At 43.2% G+C, this 23,700-nt stretch overlaps 1 protein-coding gene across 1 annotated transcript in view; it reads left to right on the plus strand.

Annotated features, from left to right (window-relative positions):
* Positions 1–22,144, plus strand: part of LOC308318601 (metalloreductase STEAP4-like) — a gene marked incomplete at both ends in the record, with an annotated part of 76,288 nt that extends 54,144 nt beyond the window's left edge. The window contains 9 exons of the mRNA XM_080768217.1: positions 4,572–4,828; positions 5,852–5,959; positions 7,270–7,340; positions 11,872–11,956; positions 17,021–17,299; positions 18,022–18,116; positions 18,434–18,587; positions 19,626–19,796; positions 21,875–22,144. Of these exons, the coding sequence (XP_080624343.1) occupies positions 4,572–4,828; positions 5,852–5,959; positions 7,270–7,340; positions 11,872–11,956; positions 17,021–17,299; positions 18,022–18,116; positions 18,434–18,587; positions 19,626–19,796; positions 21,875–22,144 (1,490 nt within the window). The remainder of the gene's footprint in view (positions 1–4,571; positions 4,829–5,851; positions 5,960–7,269; positions 7,341–11,871; positions 11,957–17,020; positions 17,300–18,021; positions 18,117–18,433; positions 18,588–19,625; positions 19,797–21,874) is intronic.
* Between the last annotated feature and the right edge of the window lie 1,556 nt (positions 22,145–23,700).

A 23,700-nucleotide genomic window follows, 5' to 3' on the forward strand; every position in this document is an offset into this window, starting at 1 on the left:
GATTTATCATTTTGGGTTAAATACAATTATTTAAATGTTGGTCTGGTGCTGTCATTTAGTTACCACTTGTTTGGTAATTAGGGCAGGTGTAGCAGGTGTGTCTTGCAGTCTGAGGGGTGGTGTTCCCCACCCACTTAAAAGTGGATTTTAGATTTTAATAGTATTTTAGCTCTCTTTTAACTAGCATACTAAAAGCCAGTGAAACGACATTTCGTTCTCTTATGCATTTTATGTATCTGCTGAATGACAATAAAGCTATCTATCTATCTTTACACTTGATATTTTATAGATAGACCATTAGACAGAGCGTTCTCTCTGGCCACGTTCAGGTATTTAGTCAGATATCTCATGTTTTGTTTATAGACACTCTCAAACAAGCTTTTGCCCGGTAGGACAACCTCAAAGCAAACTCCAAGTTTTATTTACCTGCCTGGGGTAGGTGGGCAACCCTTAGTGTCATTGCCTAAAGTGATTAAATAGCCAGTACATACTGCACTATGGGACTGTGCCAGACTTTAAACAAGGTCGGTGCTTGCCGTTGCAATCATCTTCTTGACTTATCACTCCACCTACAGCAACATGCTAATTTAGCCAGCCCACACTTCCGTTCAGTTCAGTGGCGCATGCTGAAGAAGACTCGGGTTAATTATCTAAACCTTGCCAAACGAGCACAGCTCCCCTCAGATGTACTGACCCAGATATGTGTGACCTTTATCAGACCACTCCTGGAATATGCCTCATCTGTTTGGGCTGGCCTCCAAAAACACTTGACCCAAGATTTGGGGACGTTTGCAGAGGAGGTGCTGCCAGATTCTTTCTTTCCCTATAGCCTAGAGGTGAGTGGAGAGTGGGTAGAAGTAGAAGAGAATTTGATGGTCTTCTGCGAGTAGGGACCAGTCGACTAATCCAGACTCATGTCTACAAAATAAATGTCCTTCCTCTCTGGCTTGTATTTAAATATTTACACATACATTTACTTTTGGATTACACCATATTAGAAAAAATAGTGGAACCATCAGTGCCTATTCGAGCAAATGTTTCACAGTGCAATAAAGATATCAATATCCATATTGAGCAAGTAACACATACATAAAATGGGTGTTCGGGTGAAAGGATGGCGCCATAGGAGGAGACGACGGTCGTCTCCGACCTAGTATACCACGCCGGCAATGGATCACACTGAACCATCTACGAACTGGGGTCGGTTGCTTTAAAACATCAATGAAGAAGTGGGGCTTTGCGGACAGTGCGGCATGCGAGTGCACTGACCCTGAGCAGACCATATAATCACCACCTGCCCCTTATAATAAGACCACCCTCTTCGACCTAAGACCAGAGATGCAGGCATGGCTACACGACACCGAGTTGGACCTGACATTACACAAAAGAAGGGTGAAAGGATTAAAAAATAAATAAATAAAGAAACTGGATCAAGCTGTAAAAGGGAAAGACACAAACAAACAAAGCAGATACAAGAACTGTAATACACATACCGCACGATTACCCATACAAACAAAATAATGTGTGCAAAGTGTGGTGATGAGAAACGGAGGCTCGGTTTCAAGAGTGTAAATAGAATCCTGGCTCGGCTAGATGTGGCTTTTATTGAACAGCACAGACACACAGCAGTGTGTCTGTGACAACAAATAAACTGTTTTCCGATACGAGTCTCAGGTTAATGTTACACCACCACGGATAAAGTGCTGCTGATTGTTTCAAGCCCTGCTGTAAATGTAGCGTAGCTCAGAGCGTGACCGAAGCCAGATAAGATTAAGTACACTGAAATGGTTGGGTGGAGAGATGAGTCATAGCTGTAAAAACAAACCCAGGCATATATGCAAAACATACAATGTTTTTCAATTTTGTATTTACCCAGGCAAGGCTGACGGAGCACTGATACCATACCAACAAATATATCTCCGTGCCATCTTCGATTCAGACGTCAAATTTGACAAAGAAATCAACTGTTGTGGGTGGTATCTTCTTCCAGTTTATAGCCATTGCCTTTCCTCTAAGGATCTGGAGATTGTGATACAGTACATGCTTTAAATCCCTGCCATATAAATTATTGCACTTCATACAGGAGTCAGTCACCTCTATCTGGGCTGCTAGGCTCCTGACAGGCACTATTGAAAGTCCGCTACACTGGCATTTCCTCACTGTCACATACAGAATCAACTTGAATGTTTTATTATTTTGTTTTTAAAGCACGATGTGGATTGGCACCACAATTTGTTTGACCTCCTTTGACCCTATTCTACATCCAGGCCATATAGTGTGCGGCAGTGGCTCATGGGTAGAGTGGCTGGCTGAGCAGTTTGATCCCTGAGGGCTCCCCTTAGAGTTAGTGTTGAAGTGTCCTTGAGCAAGACTCTGAACCCCTAATTGCTTCTGATGTGCAGGTTGGTGCCTCTTTGCATGGTTTCCTCTGCCATCGGTGTGTGAATGGGTGAATGTAATGCACAATCTATATGTAAAGCGCTTTGGATAGAAACGCTATATAAATGCAACATTTACCATCGTCTGACTAACTACTCCTACTAGTCTGGCCATGCCAGGCTAGGCTAGGTTGACCAAGCATCCCGATTTTGGGGCAAACATTTGGCAACAATAACACCTCTATAAAGCTCACAACCGGTCCCGTTATGACGCATTATGAGATTGTAGATCTCCTATTTTTAGTCTAGAAGGGGAAAAGTAGGATGCCTTGGGGATTATTGTCAACAAAATATTTCTTGTTGTATGTCACGTTTACTTGTATTCTTGGTCTGTTTCAGTGTTGTATGGTAGTTCGTTGTTTTCCCAGTACATCTTATTTTGTAGCGATGTTCTGTGCTTTCCTTTTTTTACTTAATTTTTATCCCACGATTTTGCAACCAATCTTTTCACCCAGTGTCAATTATCTAATCTAATCCTGGGCACTACACTTCTTTGCTTTCCTTTCTGCCTTGTTTGCTGTTCCCTGCTTTGTCTCACCTCCCTGTATTGTTGCAAACCCAGTCATCTGTGTTCTGTTTGCCTGTTAGCCTATACCCCAGTGGAGATTGTCTGTTTCAGTTCACCTGTGTCTAGTTAGTCTTTGTCTATAGGCCTATATATATGCCTCAGTGTGATCAGTTCCTTATTGTCAGTTCGCCGTCGTATAATTATGATGTGTTCAGTTCTAGTTTGTGTCTTCTATTATATTTGAAGTTCCTTGTTATATTCCCAGTGTGGGTTTGAAACCTTTTGAACTTTCACTTCTGTGCTTGGTCATTCTGCATTTCAGTCCTACACCTCCGTGTCCACACCGTGACATAGGGCGTAAGTGGTTAAAAGCTGTAATGGGCAACCATGCTTTCTCTAAAGGCTTTGAAATAGTTTACCACTTTCTCTTAATGGGGTTTCCCCCGTATTTGATACATGCTGTATTAATACACATCACTGATGTTACTGCCACCATGTGCTACTGCTGGCCACAGAGTTGTCTAGTACAACCAGCCAAGGAGAACTACTATAACCTGGGGGGAAAAGTGAGGAAGATTTTGTGCTGATTCAAGTTTGTATGTTGCCTGTGTAAAAGTTCTTGAAGGACATTCCCTGATTGCTGGTATTCCCCCTGACGGAAAGCTCAGATAACGAGCATAGCATGGTGCAATAAACAGATCTATCTAAACCTACAGTACAGTACACACCCATTTACACACACACACACACACACACACACACACACACACACACACACACACACACACACACACACACACACACGCACACATGTCACATGTCAGTGTAAGTGTTATTAGCCTATATACAATATGCAATATAATATAATCAGGTGCCGTTCGCGTCACTGGATTGTATTTGAAGGCTGGATACTGAATTAGTGCTACTGCCGGATATTACGGGTGGGAGCAGGTTTCCAAAACAGGACTCAAGCAGGATATTTGACAGAGTTCTTTATGCTAACCCGAAAGTGGGAACATACACTTGTGATGTGAGCATAAAGTTCAGTTGAGTTGACATGGGCATTGGCAGATTAAAGCTCACACGTTGTTGCATCTTCAAGGACTACTCAACACAGTTTGTTTAAAACGAATTGCTGGGAATAATAGGTTGAATAGGTAGAGATACAGTACTGTAGGTGCATAGATATGTGATATGCTGGCAGAGATAAACCTTTGATCTGCACACTCATGCTCAGCTCTTTCTCTCTCTCTCTATCTCTCTCTCTCTCTCTCACTCTCTCTCAAACACACACACACACACAGACACCTGTGCACGCACGTACACAGCATAGCAATGACGACATGAAGTGTCAGTGAAAGTTCTGTCAATAATTAATTCTGTCACAGCCCAGCTGTTGGCCCATCGGTTGGTCAGTCGTTGAGCGTACTGAGACAACTATACATTATAGGAAGGCAATCCATTTGCTATATGTGAAGGGAGAGAGAGTTGCCTTTGTGGGACCATCCTTTGGGGAGAGTCTCTCTTCCTTCCTCTTTGGATCTGAGTCGTATGTGAAAGCGGCGTGTGGCTTTACCTCCCGCCAAACACCACCAGACTGAGCTTTGATTCTCTTCTGTTCACAGAAAGCCTTTTCCTGCAGCAGCTCCTGGGTCTGTGTATAGCTGAGACACACAGAGGAAGCTTCATGTCAGGACAGGAGAAGACAGACAGCATGTGTCTGGGCCCTATGGGGACAGCAGCTGAGCGTGAGCTGCTGTGTGTGTTCGGGACGGGCGACCTGGGTCGCTCTCTGGGAGAGCGTCTGATCCAGGCCGGCTACAGGGTGGTCTATGGGAGCCGCAGACCCCACAGCTGTGGACCCCTGCCTCATGGAGCTCAGGTACGTACACACACACACACACGCACGCACGCACGCACGCACGCACGCACGCACGCACGCACGCACGCACGCACACACACACACACACACACACACACACACACACACACACACACACACAAGCAAGCAAACACAAGCAAACACAGCAAACATTTTAAGATATTTCACCAATGATTTAGTCTTTTTTTTTTACAAGGTTGGTTTATGTGCTGGAATTAATACACCATACTCACAGCTGGGTGCCCTTCTTGAACAAGGAGTTCAGGGATACACAAGCTGAATACTTAGCACCTAGGCTATAGTCACTTTTTAGCACTCTAATTCCTCAACTACATTATTGTTTGACAATTGTTCATGTGTCATACCTTTGCTTTACAAGTCGCTGCGAGAGTGTCTGCTAAATGCTTAAAAGTGTAGGCTGCATGCTGCAGTGCTGAGATGTGTGCATGAAATGTGCGCTGCTTTATAGATGCACGAGTGTGTCTCCCTGGGGCTTGGAAGCTCGGGCCCCTGAGACAGTCAACAGGGTATACTGTAGGCTACATGCTGCATGCGTTTAGATTTAGATGAGTTCTGCTGTATACAGTATGCTAGATGTAAACGTGACTTCATCTGTCTAGGTCTAGTACTGTGTTTGTATTATTGATGTCTCTGCCTCCACGTGTGTCTCTCTGGATGTCTTTATCTGTCAGTCTCCACTACCCCCCCCCCCCCCCTCTCTCTCTCTCTCTCTCTCTCTCTCGTCTCCCTCTTGTGGTGTGTTGCTGTGTTTTTTCACATCTATTGCAGAGCATATAGCCAGAGTATATCCTTATATACAGTAACGTGTGTGTGTGTGTGTGTGTGTGTGTGTGTGTGTGTGTGTGTGTGTGTGTGTGTGTGTGTGTGTGTGTGTGTGTGTGTGTGTGTGTGTGTGTGTGTGTGTGTGTGTGTGTGTGTGTGTGTGTGTGTGTGTGTGTGTGTGTGTGTGTGTGTGTGTGTGTGTGTGCGTGCGTGCGTGCGTGCGTGCGTGCGTGCGTGCAGGTACTGAGTCATGCAGCAGCAGTCCAGTATGCCAGCCTGGTCTTCATTTGTGTCCACAGAGAACACTATGACTTCCTGCAGAGTCTGGCTCCTCAGCTCAAAGGGAAGGTGAGAAAATGTATACTGTACCTTCTGTCAACTCTCTGCTGCAACTCGCTCCTCTGCTGGCTCTCTGTTGGTGTTTCCTGATTAGCAGCTGTTTTGTTTTTTTTCAACGACCCCCCCATAACTTTGAGAGAGTCTCAGAGTTACAGACCTGTAAAGGTCCAGTTTCATCCAAACGCTTTCTTGTGAGAGACAAGTCAAACTCAGAGATTAATTGTCACATCTGGCTGGCTGGTCATTGACTAATGAGAGTGACTTGGCCAGCCCTTTGTGCCCAGTGGACATCAAATTCCACAACCAAGCTTGACCCCCATATGAGAACTGTAACCAAAATGAAACCCTATACTTTGTTGAGTGGTGACAGATCTACAGTAGAAGTTCACAATGCATCACAACACACTTCTAGATCTTCTTTCGCTGATTTTTTGTCTACTATGACACACCCATATATGCTCAGGGTCACTAGGGTTCAAGTGGTTCAAGGGCCGTCCACGCCAAGCACTATAACTATATTGTCCACCAGTGTCATTGTTACAGTCGTGGTTAGGGAAGGAGCTCGAAACCCCAGCCCATTACACTACGTACATAACACATTTATCGAGACCCGGTATCAATAAGCTTTGGGCTGTTATCGAGCATAGAGGCCCATGATGTCATGTTTAAACAATCAAGAAAAGAGGCGATCAAGAAATAAATCTAATCATCCATACTGGCACAAACATGTCGGTCTAAAGGTGTATCGATATGAAACCTGCCAACCAGCACTGCCTGGGTAAAATTACGCTTTTAAAGTGACGGTACACACATTAACCATGCAGTTACAAGTTTATTTGATATGGGAGTGATGATGACACACCTGTTGTGCATCAATCTAACCAAAGCCCACAGGCTAAATCAGACATCCTTACACACAGAAAGGGTGAGTCTTAACCGGCTACGTATGCATGATCCATAATCCTTTACCTTTTATTTCCATGTGATGACAACTACCGTACCTACATTAAGACATGGCAAGCCGCAGAATGCGTAATGTCTGTTACTTCAGGTGCACCAGGAATAAATTAGAACATTTGTCTGCTGTTGTCTGTTGAACTGTTCTCTTCTCTTATACTGTACATAGAAATGGAAGCAGCTTTGGGAGAGAGCAGCCCACAAGCAAATTTCTTCCTTATAATCTTCCCTCCCTTTTTTGTCACCAAAATAACTGTCCAACAATGCTTTTTTGGGGGGAGGTGTTATACTGTACAAACCCTTATATGAAGTTCAACAGATGTTTATCTATATTGTGTCTCCTCTTGTGTTGTTATTGCCAGGTGATAATAGATGTCAGTAATAACCTGAAGAAAGGACTCTACCCCGAGGCCAATGCTGAGTACCTACAGAGGTGAGAACAGAAATAAGTTAAAGGTCTCTCTTTTCAGTTTTTCCCCTAGTGGTCGAATCCTTTTAGGATGGCTGTGACAGTCGGTCGGTCGGTCGGTCGGTCAGTCCGTCCATCCATCCACCACAATATCTGGAAAACTATAACTTTCTGTTGCCGTGAGACATCCAAACGGATGGATGAGCAAGTCTTTGTTGTTCTGCACAGGTGTGGGGGAGGAGAGGTGAAGTAGTAGGTGTGTTGTTTGTACTGTAAATCAGCAGCACACAGCTGATTACCCAAGCGTACCAGCCAAGTTTTATAGACAACATTTCTCATGGGCCGGTCACAAAGACATTACAATTTATATGTAAGCATTTAGCAGACTAAATAATCCAGAGTGATTTACAGGAATCAAGAACAAAACATTATACATCAAATACATAAAAATACAGAAGGAGAAAGTGCATTCTCCGGCAGCGGCAATCAGACTGCCGGGGGGAGGGGCGGCACCTGCCGGGAAAGGTGGGGGGATAACACTCCACTGCCGCTTAGTGCCGGGGCAGCGTCGCTCCGTTTGGCGGCCGGCTCTGCAACTGCAGAGACATGTGCTGCCGGTTAAAAATCAGCCGTGGCTTCCCTGTGAGGTTAGGGTTATAGGGTTAGGGTTTGGGCTAGGGTGTCAGACTGATGATGCCGCCGAGAAACATTAACGCGGGTGTCGTCGGCAATTGGCTGAAAATCCAGTACCTAACAGTGGAATATCTACAGTATATGATGAAACTATGCATACACAATATACTGAATATAGAATGCTACTGTATGTTACATTACACCCAGACACAAAATGAGTGCTGCACGAACCTCTTACTGCAGGTGGACGTCTGCTCAGGCTGACTCAAAGCGCAGAACAGAGCTTAAAATATGGATTGGGATTATAAACTGGACTTTACACTGAGACATACAGTCATGTGGTCTGGACACCTTGGTCTATTCATGCACTGGACATCCCTGTAGTTTGTTTTTTCAGATAGAATATGTGTTTTCACATGACTGATGTTGGAATGCCGAGTGGAAAACAAGGTAATATAAAAAATGTTGACAACTAGAAAAGCTTGCTGATGAACAACCGTTGAAATAAATCAAGGCGGAATTTAGAGTGTGAATTCCTTGACCAATGCCAGACGTGTAAACTGCTGTTTGCCCCAAGATAATTGAACATCATTTCCTTTGGGCAGTCTGAGGTGCCATAGATTTGTTGTTGGCTACTTTACACTTCCCACACAAGGCCATCAGTTTGCTCTTGAGAAATTGCATTTCTGGGGATTTCTACCCATGCCATGCTGAGGAAATTGCCACTACAGTACATTGTGCTGAGCACAGTGTACTACTCTTCAAAGTAATGAAAAGACATCATTTGATTGTTCATGATTCAGTCTACCTCCAACACCCAATATATCCAGCCAGCCTAAGGGTACAGTCACACATGGCCATGTCCATCCACATGATGCAGGCGATGCGACACAGATATTGAATTTGTGCATGTGTGACCGTGCCATAATCCAACCCACTTCTCCACTTTGCTGTGGTTACTCCACCCTTCGCACAAGGATGCTAACGCACACCAAAGTCCTTTTTAGCGGTGCCGGGCCACGGGAGAGAACTTGAAGACGGAGTGCCATATACTTTATTAGGACCAGCAGGTTAAGACATATTATGAACCCAACGTTTCCATATACTTTATTAGGACCAGCAGGTTAAGACATATTATGAACCCAACGTTTCCATATACTTTATTAGGACGCAGCAGGTTAAGACATATTATGAACCCAACGTTTCCATATACTTTATTAGGACGCAGCAGGTTAAGACATATTATGAACCCAACGTTTCCATATACTTTATTAGGACGCAGCAGGTTAAGACATATTCTGAACCCAACGTTTCCATATACTTTATTAGGACGCAGCAGGTTAAGACATATTATGAACCCAACGTTTCCATATACTTTATTAGGACGCAGCAGGTTAAGACATATTCTGAACCCAACGTTTCCATATACTTTATTAGGACGCAGCAGGTTAAGACATATTATGAACCCAACGTTTCCATATACTTTATTAGGACGCAGCAGGTTAAGACATATTATGAACCCAACGTTTCCATATACTTTATTAGGACGCAGCAGGTTAAGACATATTATGAACCCAACGTTTCCATATACTTTATTAGGACCAGCAGGTTAAGACATATTATGAACCCAACGTTTCCATATACTTTATTAGGACGCAGCAGGTTAAGACATATTATGAACCCAACGTTTCCATATACTTTATTAGGACGCAGCAGGTTAAGACATATTATGAACCCAACGTTTCCATATACTTTATTAGGACGCAGCAGGTTAAGACATATTATGAACCCAACGTTTCCATATACTTTATTAGGACGCAGCAGGTTAAGACATATTATGAACCCAACGTTTCCATATACTTTATTAGGACCAGCAGGTTAAGACATATTATGAACCCAACGTTTCCATATACTTTATTAGGACGCAGCAGGTTAAGACATATTATGAACCCAACGTTTCATCAGGGAATACAGAGCACATAATGGTTCACACTTAAATATGGTGCCAGAGCTCATATCTACTCTAAGTGCCAGAGAGTCATGCAACCAATCAGAAGGTAGTAGGGAAACACAGGTTAAATAAGACCAGTCCCTGTGCTATGAGAAGTCGAGATCAAGGTCATGTGGTGTCTCAAGTTCATGTAAAGGAGGAGTTACCTAAAAAATTACTGTAAGGCCTCATATAAGATGCTCTGGAATATCAATTCCTTGTCAGAGAGACAATTAAATACATCTGAGAAATACAGCAGATATACAGTTATGAAACGAAGAACCATACAACAGTAAAATCTATACTACAAAATTAAATACATTCAATATAATCAAAGATATATAGAAAAACAATATTCAAAGATATATGTGGGTTAAATACATGTCCTGAAGGTATACCCAGTACTGCCGTGCTCTGCTATGCGTACTTTTAATTCACGGGTAGTCTTACTTATATACGCTTTGCCACACGGGCATGTCAGTAGATAAATAACTGTCCTATTGTGCAGGTAATAACGCCTCTGATGGGGATATTTTGACCAGAATGAGGATGCTTAAATTTGTGACATTTATGAGTGCTGTTGCATTGGGCGCACAAACCGCATTTAGGAATAGGAGCCAATACACGTTGAGTTAAATCAGACTTGACTAAATGATTTCTGAGATTCTGACCACGAGAGAAAACAATCAGAGGAGGTTTGAAAAAGGTGTTATTTAGTAGTGGATCCGATGGGTACTCCATCCTTCTCCAGCCTTGAAAATATCCACACGCTACAGCGTTGACTGCACTTCACGCCACGCCGTTCACAGGTTTCCCCAAAATAGAGCCATATTCTTGATTTTGTAACAATACTTGAAATGAATCATTCATTGGTTCACAAATGTACACTTTATATTAAGGTCGGCTCTATGATGCATTATAAGCTCATTTATAATGCTCATTATAAATGTTTATAATCATGTATAGAACTTATAACCACATGTATAACATATTATAGGTGCTGGTCATAATGCATTATAGTGTTCAGTGAAACAGCACATTATAACTACCATAACTTAGTCAGTTATAATGGCACATAGATAACTGCTGTTATGTGTCATAACGCATTATAACAAATATGTTTATTAAATGGAATAATGTCTTATAATCATCAATAATATGCTAAAGCACTACTTTGAGACCTTTATGTTGGTATTTCTTAGATCAAAGTTTGACATAGCTAAAATAGCTCATAATTTTAACGACAATCACTTAAATGTCCCTGAAAACACTTTGATTTATGTGCACTGTTTCTGTAAAGAGTATACTGTAGGTCATCATTGAATAATAACTCACCACCTGAAAATTCACATCATCAGCATCGCAGTCTCGGAAGACCATAGCTATCTTGTGCCTGCATGAGAGTTAGGTCGTGACGCAGCTTCTGCTGTGGCTGAGAAGACCAGCAAGTGTGAGACAGGCTCGGCCGCAGATGACACACGTGTGCATGGGCCGGTCCCGAAGTTGTTGATGGTGTGGCGGTGTCCAGTTGTTTTTGCTTTCGCTTTGTTCTCTTTGCTTCATGGTGTTGAGCCATAAAACAATAAATAATCTATGTTGTTCTTTCTTCAACTGCTTGTTAACCTGCATACAGGTGATGCATTTGTCTCTACCACAAGAATATATCATCCCAATAGCATTAGTAACTTAGATATACATTAAAAATTAGTACCTTGAAGACTGTGTTGTGTTACGTACGTTATAGTTTAAGTTTTGGTGCCTGAACATTTCTTTCATTTGTTAGAATTTGTTTTTAGTTTTCTTTAGGTACTTGAACTGCAGGGTTTCACGCTCTGATGTTGTTAATAAGATGTTGTTGTCACTGTCATGTGACTGACAGGCAGGAGGACTGTCACGTATTGAAAACACCTGCTGTTTTGTTGTCTGTTATAGGCTGGTCCCTGCATCTGCTGTAGTGAAGGGTCTGAACACTCTCTCCGCCTGGGTCTTGCTCAACGGACCACTGGCTGGGAAACAGGTGAGACCGGAGCCTATAACATAAGTTAACAAACCATAGTCAATAAACCTGGCTCTTAGGGTATAGCAACAAAAAGGAGTCAACCAGCTGCTATACTGGCTTAAAACTAAATGTGAAGACTATTCAGGGGGTCGACATACTGTATCTGATCTCTTGCAATTGTGCAATTTGGAAATGGCATGGCGCACACACACACACACACACACACACACACACACACACACACTCACACTCACACTCACACTCACACTCACACTCACACTCACACTCACACACACACACACACACACACACACACACACACACACACACACACAGAAATAAGTATTGGCCAAATAAAAAATGTAATCACATTTAAATTATGAAATCATTATAAATGTTAGAGTGTGCAATTTAACAGCAACTGTGAAACATGACATCAGTAACAGTTTGCTACTAGTGAAAAAGTACTAACGACTAAAATTAGACAGACCACTGTAGTTAACCCATCTACAATGAATGAAGAGCTCATAATGTCAGCTCTGGAGATGCACTGGAGAGAGAGAGAGAGAGAGAGAGAGAGAGAGAGAGAGAGAGAGAGAGACTGTAATTCTAATCTCATCAAATCATCTGTTATTTGCAGCACATAATGTAACTGATATTATCACACTGTAAGAGGTTGGGACATTTTAACTGACACTTGGCCCTCATTGAAGTATTGTTTTTAGAGAACCCCTTGAGATGTGCCATCTGCTTCAGATACAGTAGTTAAAATAAATACATTTGAAAATGAGCTGTAAGCAGTGCTGCTGTCGTCTTACTGTGTGGGGGGTGGCACGTTTAGATTTCATACAAGGTGCAGTGATAATTCATCTGGGCCAGTGGTTCTCAACGACCCAAAGTTTGAGAACCACTGATCTGGACAAACGAGAACAAATCTACGTAAGCGGTTATGAATGTGGTTGTATTGAGAGAGAGAAGGTTCCGGAAAGAACACCAGTAGCCTACTGACATTTTTAAGGTTTGATTTACGGTAGATATTTAGATCGAGTCTAGATTTTCCTCACAATGTGGCATTCGAGTGAAAGTTCTGAATCAACCCAAAGCCCAAGGTATGATGATGTGATATCATCTATGCAAGTGTACTGTGTACCATACCATCAAGACAAGTAATGGTAAGACAAGTAATCCTTGTTTTTTGTCCGATGATGCGTTTGAGCCAGTCAGTTGAGTACGAAAAGAGACATAGACAGCAGCATTTTACACGCACAGAACTATAAATCTGGTTGCTGTGCAAATGAGCAGGTGATTATAATTCTATGGGGGCCACCCATTCATTGAGGCAGTGCCGGCCCTTCTGAATGTGTGCCTCTCTCAGAGTTAAATGAACATTGAATTTACAATATAAATTGGGGGTCCCAGAGATAGAAATGCCATTAAATGGGGTAGCCTAATGCATGTCAGAAACTGGGGGTCCTTGAAATTAAACGGGTTGAGAATCACTGCTACAGCCATAGCAATCTTCTCTTATGGGGGTCCCTTGCATATGTTTTCAAATGGGGGTCCACGGGCTAATTGGTGTCAATTTGGGGGTCCTTGACGTGAAAAAGTTTGGGAACCACTGTTAGGGTCTCATCTGGTATTTGGCAAGGGACCGGTGGTTAACCTTTTAAACCCTCTAGACGTAGCAAACTGGACCGCTTTCTTTCTCCATCCTACGCCAAATCTCTTCACCAAAAATAGCCGATTATGTGTGCCTTTGCAACGCATAGTGAGCTTGTAGAGCTTGAGAGTTATTTTTGGCTAATGTTCCACCCAGAATATGGATGCTGGAGTTCAAGTGGTTAAAAACATTTAACTTTAGATCTTAGTGAAATGTAGTGAGCGACTTTTCTGGAGTGACAGCAGTGAAATGCAGACATGTAAAGCTCAACTTGAATTTATGTTTTTTACATTTTTTATTTATTTCAAGTGTGTGGAGAGGCATCCAGCTACTTTAAAACATTGGCATGTACAGTGTATTGTCTATACTGCAGTGGTTCTCAAAAATGTGAAAAATACATTTTTTTCTTTTAATCGTGATACCGATAAGAACCTCGGGAATATTTTATTTCCATTGATCCAAGCCAGAATCCAATCAATTGATTGATATTTCAAATTAACTGATGCTCGTGGCCCACCCATCTGACAGCTGGCTAAGCTAGTAGGTAGGCTAAGTGGATGGTTGGGCTGTGAACGCTTTGAAGATTTTCAAGCGGGCCCAGATCCAGAAAAGCTTGAGGACCACTGGTCTACAACTGGTATACACGTCAGACTTTACATTTCATCCCATTTGGGCAAAAGATATATATGTTCTTAACCTGGAGCCAAGATGATGATAGGGTGTATGCTTCCAAATTCTCCCTTATGCTGAATTACTGATAAGTGTGTCCAAGCCCAACATATCACTATTGGCTGCAGGAAATATACTGGGTAGTGGGTACTATATTTTTCCTTCAACCACCTCACCTAAGCTTGAACTGGCGGGGGTGTTGGGCTGTCCTACTGGTGTCGTGTGTGTGTGGTGCATCATTGTTTTCTGAAACACCGGTCCCATGATCAAACGTGTTAAGTGGGCCATGCCTTGAAGACACGGCCGACACCATGTCTGTTGGTTCCTTTCGCCATTAGAAGTCAAGGTGAGGTGAGCTCCTGTGCAGTAAGATTGATAGGAGGTTACTTAGGTGTACTGTTACAGGTGACTGACTTTACCCAGGTGACTGATTTTGTCCCTAACAATGGCCTGATGAAATGAGGACAGCGTTTGTACGAACAAATACACGCACGCACACACACGTGCACACACACGTGCACACACACACACACACACACACACACACACACACACACACACACACACACACACAGCTTTGTGATGTGAAGATGAGAGGAATGCTTTCATGGCAGTTTCTATTTCACAGAGAGAGATGCACCAACACATAGGAACCTCCAGAGACCAAACCTGAATCTGCCTGAAATCCCCTCTCTCTCTCTCTCTCTCTCTCTCTCTGTAATGTACCTAAACACATAGTTATACACCCGTGCACGCACGCACACACACACACACACACACACACACACACGCACACACGTGTGTGTGTGTGTGTGTGTGTGTGTGTGTGTGTGTGTGTGTGTGTGTGTGTGTGTGCATGCGTGTATATGCATGTGTGCTGCTGTTCCCTGGCTGGCAATTTGATTACCCAGAGAGGTCTGTGGTTGTGTCACATTTACATTCAGATGCAGGTTTATAGTCTGTCGGCCATCCTCCTCTGTCACTGCTGTTGTAATGTATGGAGACATGGCTGGCTGCCCGCTCCACTTATAGACACACCTGGGGGCCAAAAGCACTCATTCCTGCCAACTGTACCATCTGCCTGTCAAACCACTTCTCGCTTCTCTCATTTGTTTCTTTCTCCCTCTCTCGTTCATGGTCTCTCTTGCAACCTCTCTTGTATACTGTATACCACTTCTCTCTTTCTGTCTCTCTCTCTCTCTCTCACACGCACGTACGCACGCACGCAGACTGATTCTTTTTTCTAAACAATTGAAATCTTCTCATCATGGCGGTGGGAGTGGAGTAATATAAGCCCTACGTGCGGCAGTAAGAGACGTGAGAACAGGATTACATGTGGCGTGCACGTGTCTTTAGATAGACAGTACGCCTCCGTGAGTCAAACACCTCAAAAGACCCAAACACAGGACGAGGAAATATTCCAGGCCATTGTCCTGAACATTTCAACCATGATGAAATTCCTGTTAAACTTGCTAGAGATTATAAACAGCTGACAGCTTGTTTGACAGCAACATTCACACCTACTTGCAACAATAGGCCGCTGAATGCATCCATTTATCAGAATGAGTTGCTTGCCGGTGTCATGCTGTGACGCATTGTGAGCCTATCTGCTATTTCTGGTGCTCAACACAATGTACAACAAGGAGTCTCCTGACTCTCCTCGTATCTCAGCTCTTTAAGGAACAGAATTTTTTATTTTCAGGTACAGTAGGTTGCAAATGTTCGGCCAATCAGGAGCGAGTACCCATTTAATTTCTAATGCATTTTATTAGGTTCAAGCCACAGTACATCATCAGAATCAATTCTGGTCAGACATTCTAAACCGCCCAAAAAAAAGAAACAAAAACAAAACCACGTGCATTTTTATAGTGCTCAAGTTCCAATTTTGTGTGCTCTTTGTGTCATCACTTCCAATTTCACTTGTTTAAACTGTATCCTGTCTGAATTCTCTATCCTGATAAAACTGGTATCCCGACATTAAAATGCATCTTATGTTTACTAAAGAGCTGGAGGCAGGGAGACTCCTGATACTGAACAAACACTCTATAGCAATTCGTACTATCAGAACACTTATTTTAACCAATGAAAATCACATACACTATAGGCCTATGTAATAAGATTCTTCTGCATGATCACCACTAACATAATATACAGATTCTATGTGAGACGCCAAGCCAATTCACAAACTAACAAATGACACTGGCTCATTTCATGTGTGGACCCTCAGTGTGTCTAGCACAATACAACACTGGTTCTCTGCCTCTCTCTCACAGCACGTGTACCTATGTGGGGACAGTATAATAGGAGACGTCATGCCGCTGCTCCACGGCAGCATATTCAGTACACAGTCAAATCAGGAGAGTTAAAAACGGGGTCCATTTGTACACTCTCAAGAGTTAAATGAAAACTCTGATTCTCGCTGTGCACTGTATGTTTCTTTTAGATTTCAGAATGACCTGTGTTGCGACCATGGGCAGTAGATACATTCAGTTCGGTATACAGGGTCGCCCAAATCAACCACTATACAGTAACTATATATCGGTCACCACTGTTGTCATAATCCTCTTGAGGTTTAATGACTTTAAAAACAATATCTTTATAGTTATAGTTAATTAGTTATAGTGCTTGTGTGGACTGCCCGCAACTCTCCACATGTCTGTTGTACTGCACGTGCACCTATGTGGGGACACTGTATGTATGGTATGGATGGACAGTAGTGCTTTCACTCTCCACTTGTCTCTTCTGTACTGCAGGTGTACATTTGTGGGGACAGCGCTGAGGCCAAGCAGATGGTAGCAGACCTTTCCACCAGCATGGGTCTCAGCGTCGTAGACAGGGGTTCCCTGTCAGCGTCCAGGGAACTGGAGGATTTCCCCCTGCAGCTTTTCCCCCAGTGGAGACTGCCTCTGTGCCTGGCCACTGGCCTCACCGCCTTCTTCTACTTCTACCTGCTCATCAGAGACGTCATATATGCTGCCGTGGAGTGGAACAAGGACATCTCTTATAGGATCATTGTCGCCCTGGCTAACAAGGTACAGCATCAGAGACAGAGACACACAAACAAACATTGACCCATAGCTCTAAAATGTATTGTGAAACATATCTGAGATTTGGCTAATGGAAATATATATTCAAATTAGACTTGAAAATACATTCCCGCAAGTCCACATTTCCTTCCACACTTTCTACAGATTTACTTAAGCGTGGGCGACTGGGCGTGCTTTGTGTCTAACATTATTGCTGTGGCAGTGGCACTGGGGAAGAGGCTGAGACGCTATACCTCTGCCAGTGTGACATTATTGTCACAGAACCCCAGAAATCCAGGCAGCTCAGTCTTGTGGCTTAAAAGCGTTCCTTCCTTAGCCAGTGGAAAGCCTCTTGCTATCCTGCAGCTCAACTATTGACAAGTGCCTAATGCTTGCGCCTTATACCAAGAGAGAAACATCTGTTCATTGGCTAACTTAGTATCCGATTCTTGATATAGGTAGTAGTGTGCCCTGATGCCCGTTGGGAACAAAGCCCATTAGGAACGCATGCCCCTCTGGTTATGAAGTATACCAGTAGCTACAGTACCTGTTGTATCCGTTGATACGCAAGGCAAGTTTTACTGAGCAGTCGAACAGTTCTCAAGCTATGCTGGGGACACAGGTAGGACAGCAGATACACACACTTGCAGAGATGTCACACATTTATAGATTATAAATAAATAAATGGATGGATTTAGTTCCTGTTATTTTGTCTGCTCATGCTTCAGGTCTTCCCCATTGTGTCTCTGGTCATGTTATCTCTGTGCTACCTGCCTGGAGTCCTGGCCGCCATTCTGCAGCTCTACAGAGGAACCAAATACAGGTCAGGCAGCAACACGCAGGACCAACTTCTGTGTACTTCCATGGTTTCAGACCTTTTCCCCGGCACTTTCCTGTTATTCCATCCTCTATGGTCACAGCTCACAGGAGCATTTTGCGAGCGTTGTGGAACCGGCACCATTTCACAGGAGATGCTTTTTATGTGTGCAAAGTAACGCAAGATTGTCCTCCGAGTTGTCTGGTGACACAAGGTCAGTGTCACGCTATAGTGTCACACTTTTTTTCTTTTTTTTACACCGAACCTTTGATGGAGAAACATGGGCTGGCCTCCATAAAATTAAGGTGTTGTCATATTTCCAGGCGCTTCCCTGATTGGCTGGACCGCTGGATGCTATGCAGGAAGCAGATTGGTCTGATGGCATTGGCCTTTGCCTTCCTGCATGTAATCTACACCTTCGTTATCCCCATCCGCTACGCCGTCAGACACAAGCTCATCTCAACGGTGGTGGACGAGGTGAAGTGGCACAAAACACATTATCCCTTAACCCATTCTGACCTGAGATCAGATTAAAAAAATGTCTTCTACATCCTGACAGTTTTCATTCTGACCTGAGATCAGATTCTAAAAATGTCTTCTATGTCAGTCGCTCTTCGATTTTTCAAAAATAGCAGATCTACAAGCTCATAGCTTGTAGATCTGCTATTTTTCAATAGCTAAAGCACAACGTAATGCTAACAACAAAACGGGTTCCCGCCTAAAATGGGTTAAACACCATTATGGGTAACCGTACTACCTCAGGGCTCAATGCTAGTGTATTTTCGTTTTTCTCTTATAGTGGGGGAAAGCTTCCGCTGAAAATAGCCGATCGTGAATAAGCGCATGGCGTTGTGAGCTTGTCAATCTGCTATTTTCAGCGGAAGCTTTCCTCACAATTCCGATGCTGGGGTTCAAGTGGTTAACACACTGGTTCCCAAACACGGGGGCCGGGACCCATTTGTGGGTCGCGGATACATTTTTATGGGTCCCTTTATTTTTTGGTTTCCTACATTTTGTTTTTAATTCATATTATTAAAAAGATTGAATTAAATAAAAATCCCCCAAAAGCTAAACAAATCATGAATTATTATAAACAAATTCAACGATTTTTTCCAAAGTAATTTCATGAATAAAAAAAAAAGAAATTCGATAAATTAGAAAACTATAGTGAAAATAGCCGATCTGTCTTGAGCTTGTATTTTCACTAGTTTCCATCCCGGGCAAACATCTAATTTCTCTTTTGGGTCACGAGCTAAAACGTTTGGGAACCACTGCATTAAACATTTCACATTTATGTTTCATCCCAAGATTAGCCAACATATATAATTGAAAATGTAGTTCCTGTAAAGAAAGAACAGCCTAAATGCTTGCCTTGGGCCCCCGATGAGGTCAAGCTGGAAAAGATTGTGAATTCTGCCACACACTTTGACAGCTACATTTTTCAAACCTACGTACATTGTGAAATGTGGAACGTTTTTTTTTCATGCATTATGGATGGCGTGTTATGTGTTCCAGATGAAGGAGAACAAGACGACTCCCTTTGACTTTGACAATACGGAGTCGTGGGGGACAGACTCCATGTTTGCTTGTGGGCTTCTGGGCTTCTTCCTGTACGTTCTGCTGGGACTGACCTCCCTGCCGTCGGTGGGAGCCACTCTCAGCTGGAGAGAGTTCAATTTTGTCCAGGTCTGTATGGTTTGTGCGTGCGTGCGTGCGTGCGTGCGTGCGTGCGTGCGTGCGTGCGTGCGTGCGTGCGTGCGTGCGTGCGTGCGTGCGTGCGTGCGTGCGTGCGTGCGTGCTTGCTTGCCTGCCTGCGTGCTTGCCTGCGTGCCTGCGTGTTTGCAATAATTCCCATTTGGAGTTCAGTCATTAAAACATTCTTAGAAGCCAAACGTCACCTGCAATGCTAATCCCAGTCTGGTTAATGAGGTGTCTAACACCAGTGCACAGCATGGACGCACAGATAACTTTAGGCCTGGACTTTAAATGTTAAGTTATTCATTAAATAGAATTATGATACTTGGGCATATAAATCCCCACCGGCCAGATGACTGTTAATACAGGTCGCTAGTCCGTTTGTGTAAAGGTCAGAGAGAGAGAGAGAGAGAGAGTATAGTTGGCAAGTAAGCAGTCAAGGTCAGGCTAATCTTTATAGCTTAATCTTGTGCAGAGGAGTTGTCCAGATATGAAATGAAGTACTAGAGCATTATAATGGTTGAAAGAGTTCATTGTAATAATAACCAGTAAGACACCTAAGGGCGAGAAGCGAACAGCAGACTGCTCGGCCGCTGCATGGCGCTTTGGCATGGGGGTTCAGATTAACATATGGAATGAATTCTGTACTAGTACATGTCTTGAGTGTACAGGGTTTGATGAGGTCAGATCAACATATGGAATGTCAGAACAGGTCAGCTGCATATATGGAGATCTATGGGTGGCAGCGGGGCAGCTAGTGTCTTGAGTGTACAGGGTTTGATGAGGGCCCAGGTAGGGCTGGGCCTTAATTTTCGGGCCTGTTGAGAAGAACTCTAGTATAGTGCTTTATTACACATATTACACTTGGTTGAGGTAACATAGGGCTGAGGGAACTTAGGACCTATTTTGTGATGCAAAATAACTAGCGCAAAATGCACGTCTACCAAGTTGTATCCCTTTAATGCGTAGGCTACTCTTTTCAATGGGAGATGAGTACTAGCCAATAAACTCTCTCTCTCTCTCTCTCTCTCTCTCTCTCTCTCACTCTCTCTCTCTGAGAGAGCGAGGGTGAGACAGAGTGTGTCCAATAACCCGCAGCTTATTGTAGGTTTGTACAGTACTTTGTAGCATGCCACTCTGGGTAAAAAGGTGAAATGAAACTGCATTATCCCAAAACACAGCCTCAAAGGCCACTAGTGGCATGAATCCAATTATACTAGAGAGACAGTGAAATATATTTTATTATCTTTAACCAAGCAGCCCAGCCTACTTATAACAAGCAGGACAATATACTGGAAGGAAAAGTTCATTTTCGTTTCAACAGAGAATTCTTCAAAGAACTTCACATTTTGTTCTACGACATAATTTTCATTATTTTTCTTTAACTCATATTATTTGTGTACAGTATGTGGTTCAAAATGTTTTAATTAATAACATTCTGATCTGTAGTTGTTTAACAAAACATCTCGATAAAGTAAGGCGTTTGTATAGAGGTGTGAAAATGTCTTTGAAGATCTGTCAGGAACTTGTGATGGAGATAACATGTAATACGTCATCACTATTTAGTATTTACTATTTAGTGTCTGAAACATGTCTTAATGTTATTAATTCAGTGATGAATTGACAACTTATAGAGTTTCACAGCTCATATACACAGAGTGGAATTTGTACACTAACAGTATACAGTATACTGACCAAACTAACGAGAAAGACGAGGCTTCCTGTATAAAAGACCCACGGCAGAAAGGAGAGATAATTCAATAATAATGATGATGTTTAATTATTCAGTTGTTTGGTTTACAATCACTTTCTAAGAATAATGTAATAATGTTTTATTCAATTAGCCTTTAATACTAAAATTCAATACATTTTGAATAAATAATTAACAGTTTTAAATAATGAGACAATTTGTGTGTGTGTGTGTGTGTGTGTGTGTGTGTGTGTGTGTGTGTGTGTGTGTGTGTGTGTGTGTGTGTGTGTGTGTGTGTGTGTGTGTGTGTGTGTGTGTGTGTGTGTGTGTGTGTGTGTGTGTGTGTGTGTGTGTGTGTTTGTCTCTCTCTGTCTCTCAGTCCAAGCTGGGACACCTGACGCTGTTTGTGTGCACGGTGCATGGCTACCTGTACGGCTGGAACAAGTTCCTAAAGCTGTCCACCTACAAGTGGTACACTCCTCCAGGCTACATGCTGTGTCTGATCATTCCCTCTGTGGTGTTGTTCTGCAAACTGCTGCTGCTTCTCCCCTGCGTCGACCGCAGCCTCACACGCATACGACAAGGCTGGGAGAGGAGGAGCGACCCGGGAGCTGAGAGAGGAGAGGACAACAAGGCTACGCAACTCTGAAACAGAGCCGGACTATATGCAGGCTGGGCTGTGTGTGCCGCCATGGCTTATTCAAAAGCACAGTTTCTATAGAAACGCTTAAATACAGTATTTAAGCAAAATGCATTTATTGTAGACTAGAGATTATCCAAGATTTGTTTTCTTCCTATAATCAGTACATTAGAGCAAGGAAAACAGAGCAAACAGCCCTCATTGTCACACAATGACTTACCAATATAATTGACTTGCCATGTTGATATAGTCGTATGTGTTAGCCTATTGTTTATAACATTATTTATTATTATTTATTATTTCAGCCTATATATAATACTTAAATTGAGAATGGTGTTGGTTATAGTCTATTATTTGCTATTCAGTATTGTACAGATACAAAAAACAGACAATAGTTCACCTACAAAAGTCTTAGATCTTTTGCAATATATCTCATATTTCTGTCTGAGGAATATGGATGCTGGGGTTCAATGTGGTTCTCTATCGTGTTCGAGACTGGCTCTCCACTACATATTTTCAATATGTACGGGAACTGACCCTACAGGGCAGTGTTCATGGATATCTCTTTAAGACACATCTTCTATGGTGGCACCGCCCAGATGCCAATCAGCGGGCTATTTAAGCCCCATCTGTGCAGTGCCACTTCGATTTTTTGATTTCCACGAGAGCAGACGTTTCGTGTATCTCAGCAGTTTTGACACTATTAAACAACATATATATATATAAATATATATATTTAGAACATGAAGCTGCGTGGCACACAGTCCACTTACCTAGGTAAGAAGAGAGCTGGTCGTCTCGACGACTCCTCTCGGGGCGCCGCGTAGCTCCACAAAAAAACAACAACAGCAACAAGCTGCAGGCCTAATCCGCTAGACAGTGGAGGAAGCCTCAGCTTGTCCGTGCGTCCGTTCCCTGGTGAAACCCGACCACGTTGGGGGAAACCTTGAGACGGCGTTCGGTCCGTGCGTCCGTTCCCTAGTGAAACCCGACCACGTTGGGGGAAACTAGGAGACGGCGTTCGGTGTGGCCAAAGCCAAGTGCGAAGCCGACCACGTTGGCGGAGCCCTGGTTCCCTGGCTGCAGAAGCGGTGAGACCTCCGGGTCTATCATCGCAGCTGTACACCGCGGCGGCGATTGGCGGGGTAGAACCTAGAGGAGCTGACCCAGTCGGCGTACTCTGAGGCCATCTACGTTCGCTGATCGTTGCCGCCGCGGTCCGGGCCAGACCACACGGCAGAGAGTGTAAACAAACAATTCCAGCGTGTTCCAACTTCCTCATTGACAGGTTGACGTGAGCGTCATAGTGTAGGAGGTATGCTCGTCAGGGACGGCTGCCCAGACTGCACTGTGCCTCACGGTTCACAAGAGGGCGGTGTGGCTCAAAGATCAGGAGACAAAAACTCCAGATGACCCACCGTGTTAGGCGCTGCAATTAAATCGCTTACTCTGTCAGAATTGGTTCTGGTTAATATATACTTATATGCTTATATATTATATACCTGTGTGTATCAATACAAGCATACAGGTATGTGTATCACGCAAGCTGATACACTACCAATGTA

This window comes from Protomyctophum bolini (assembly GCF_963924005.1).
Source record: "Protomyctophum bolini genome assembly, chromosome: 7".
NCBI lineage: Eukaryota > Metazoa > Chordata > Actinopteri > Myctophiformes > Myctophidae > Protomyctophum > Protomyctophum bolini.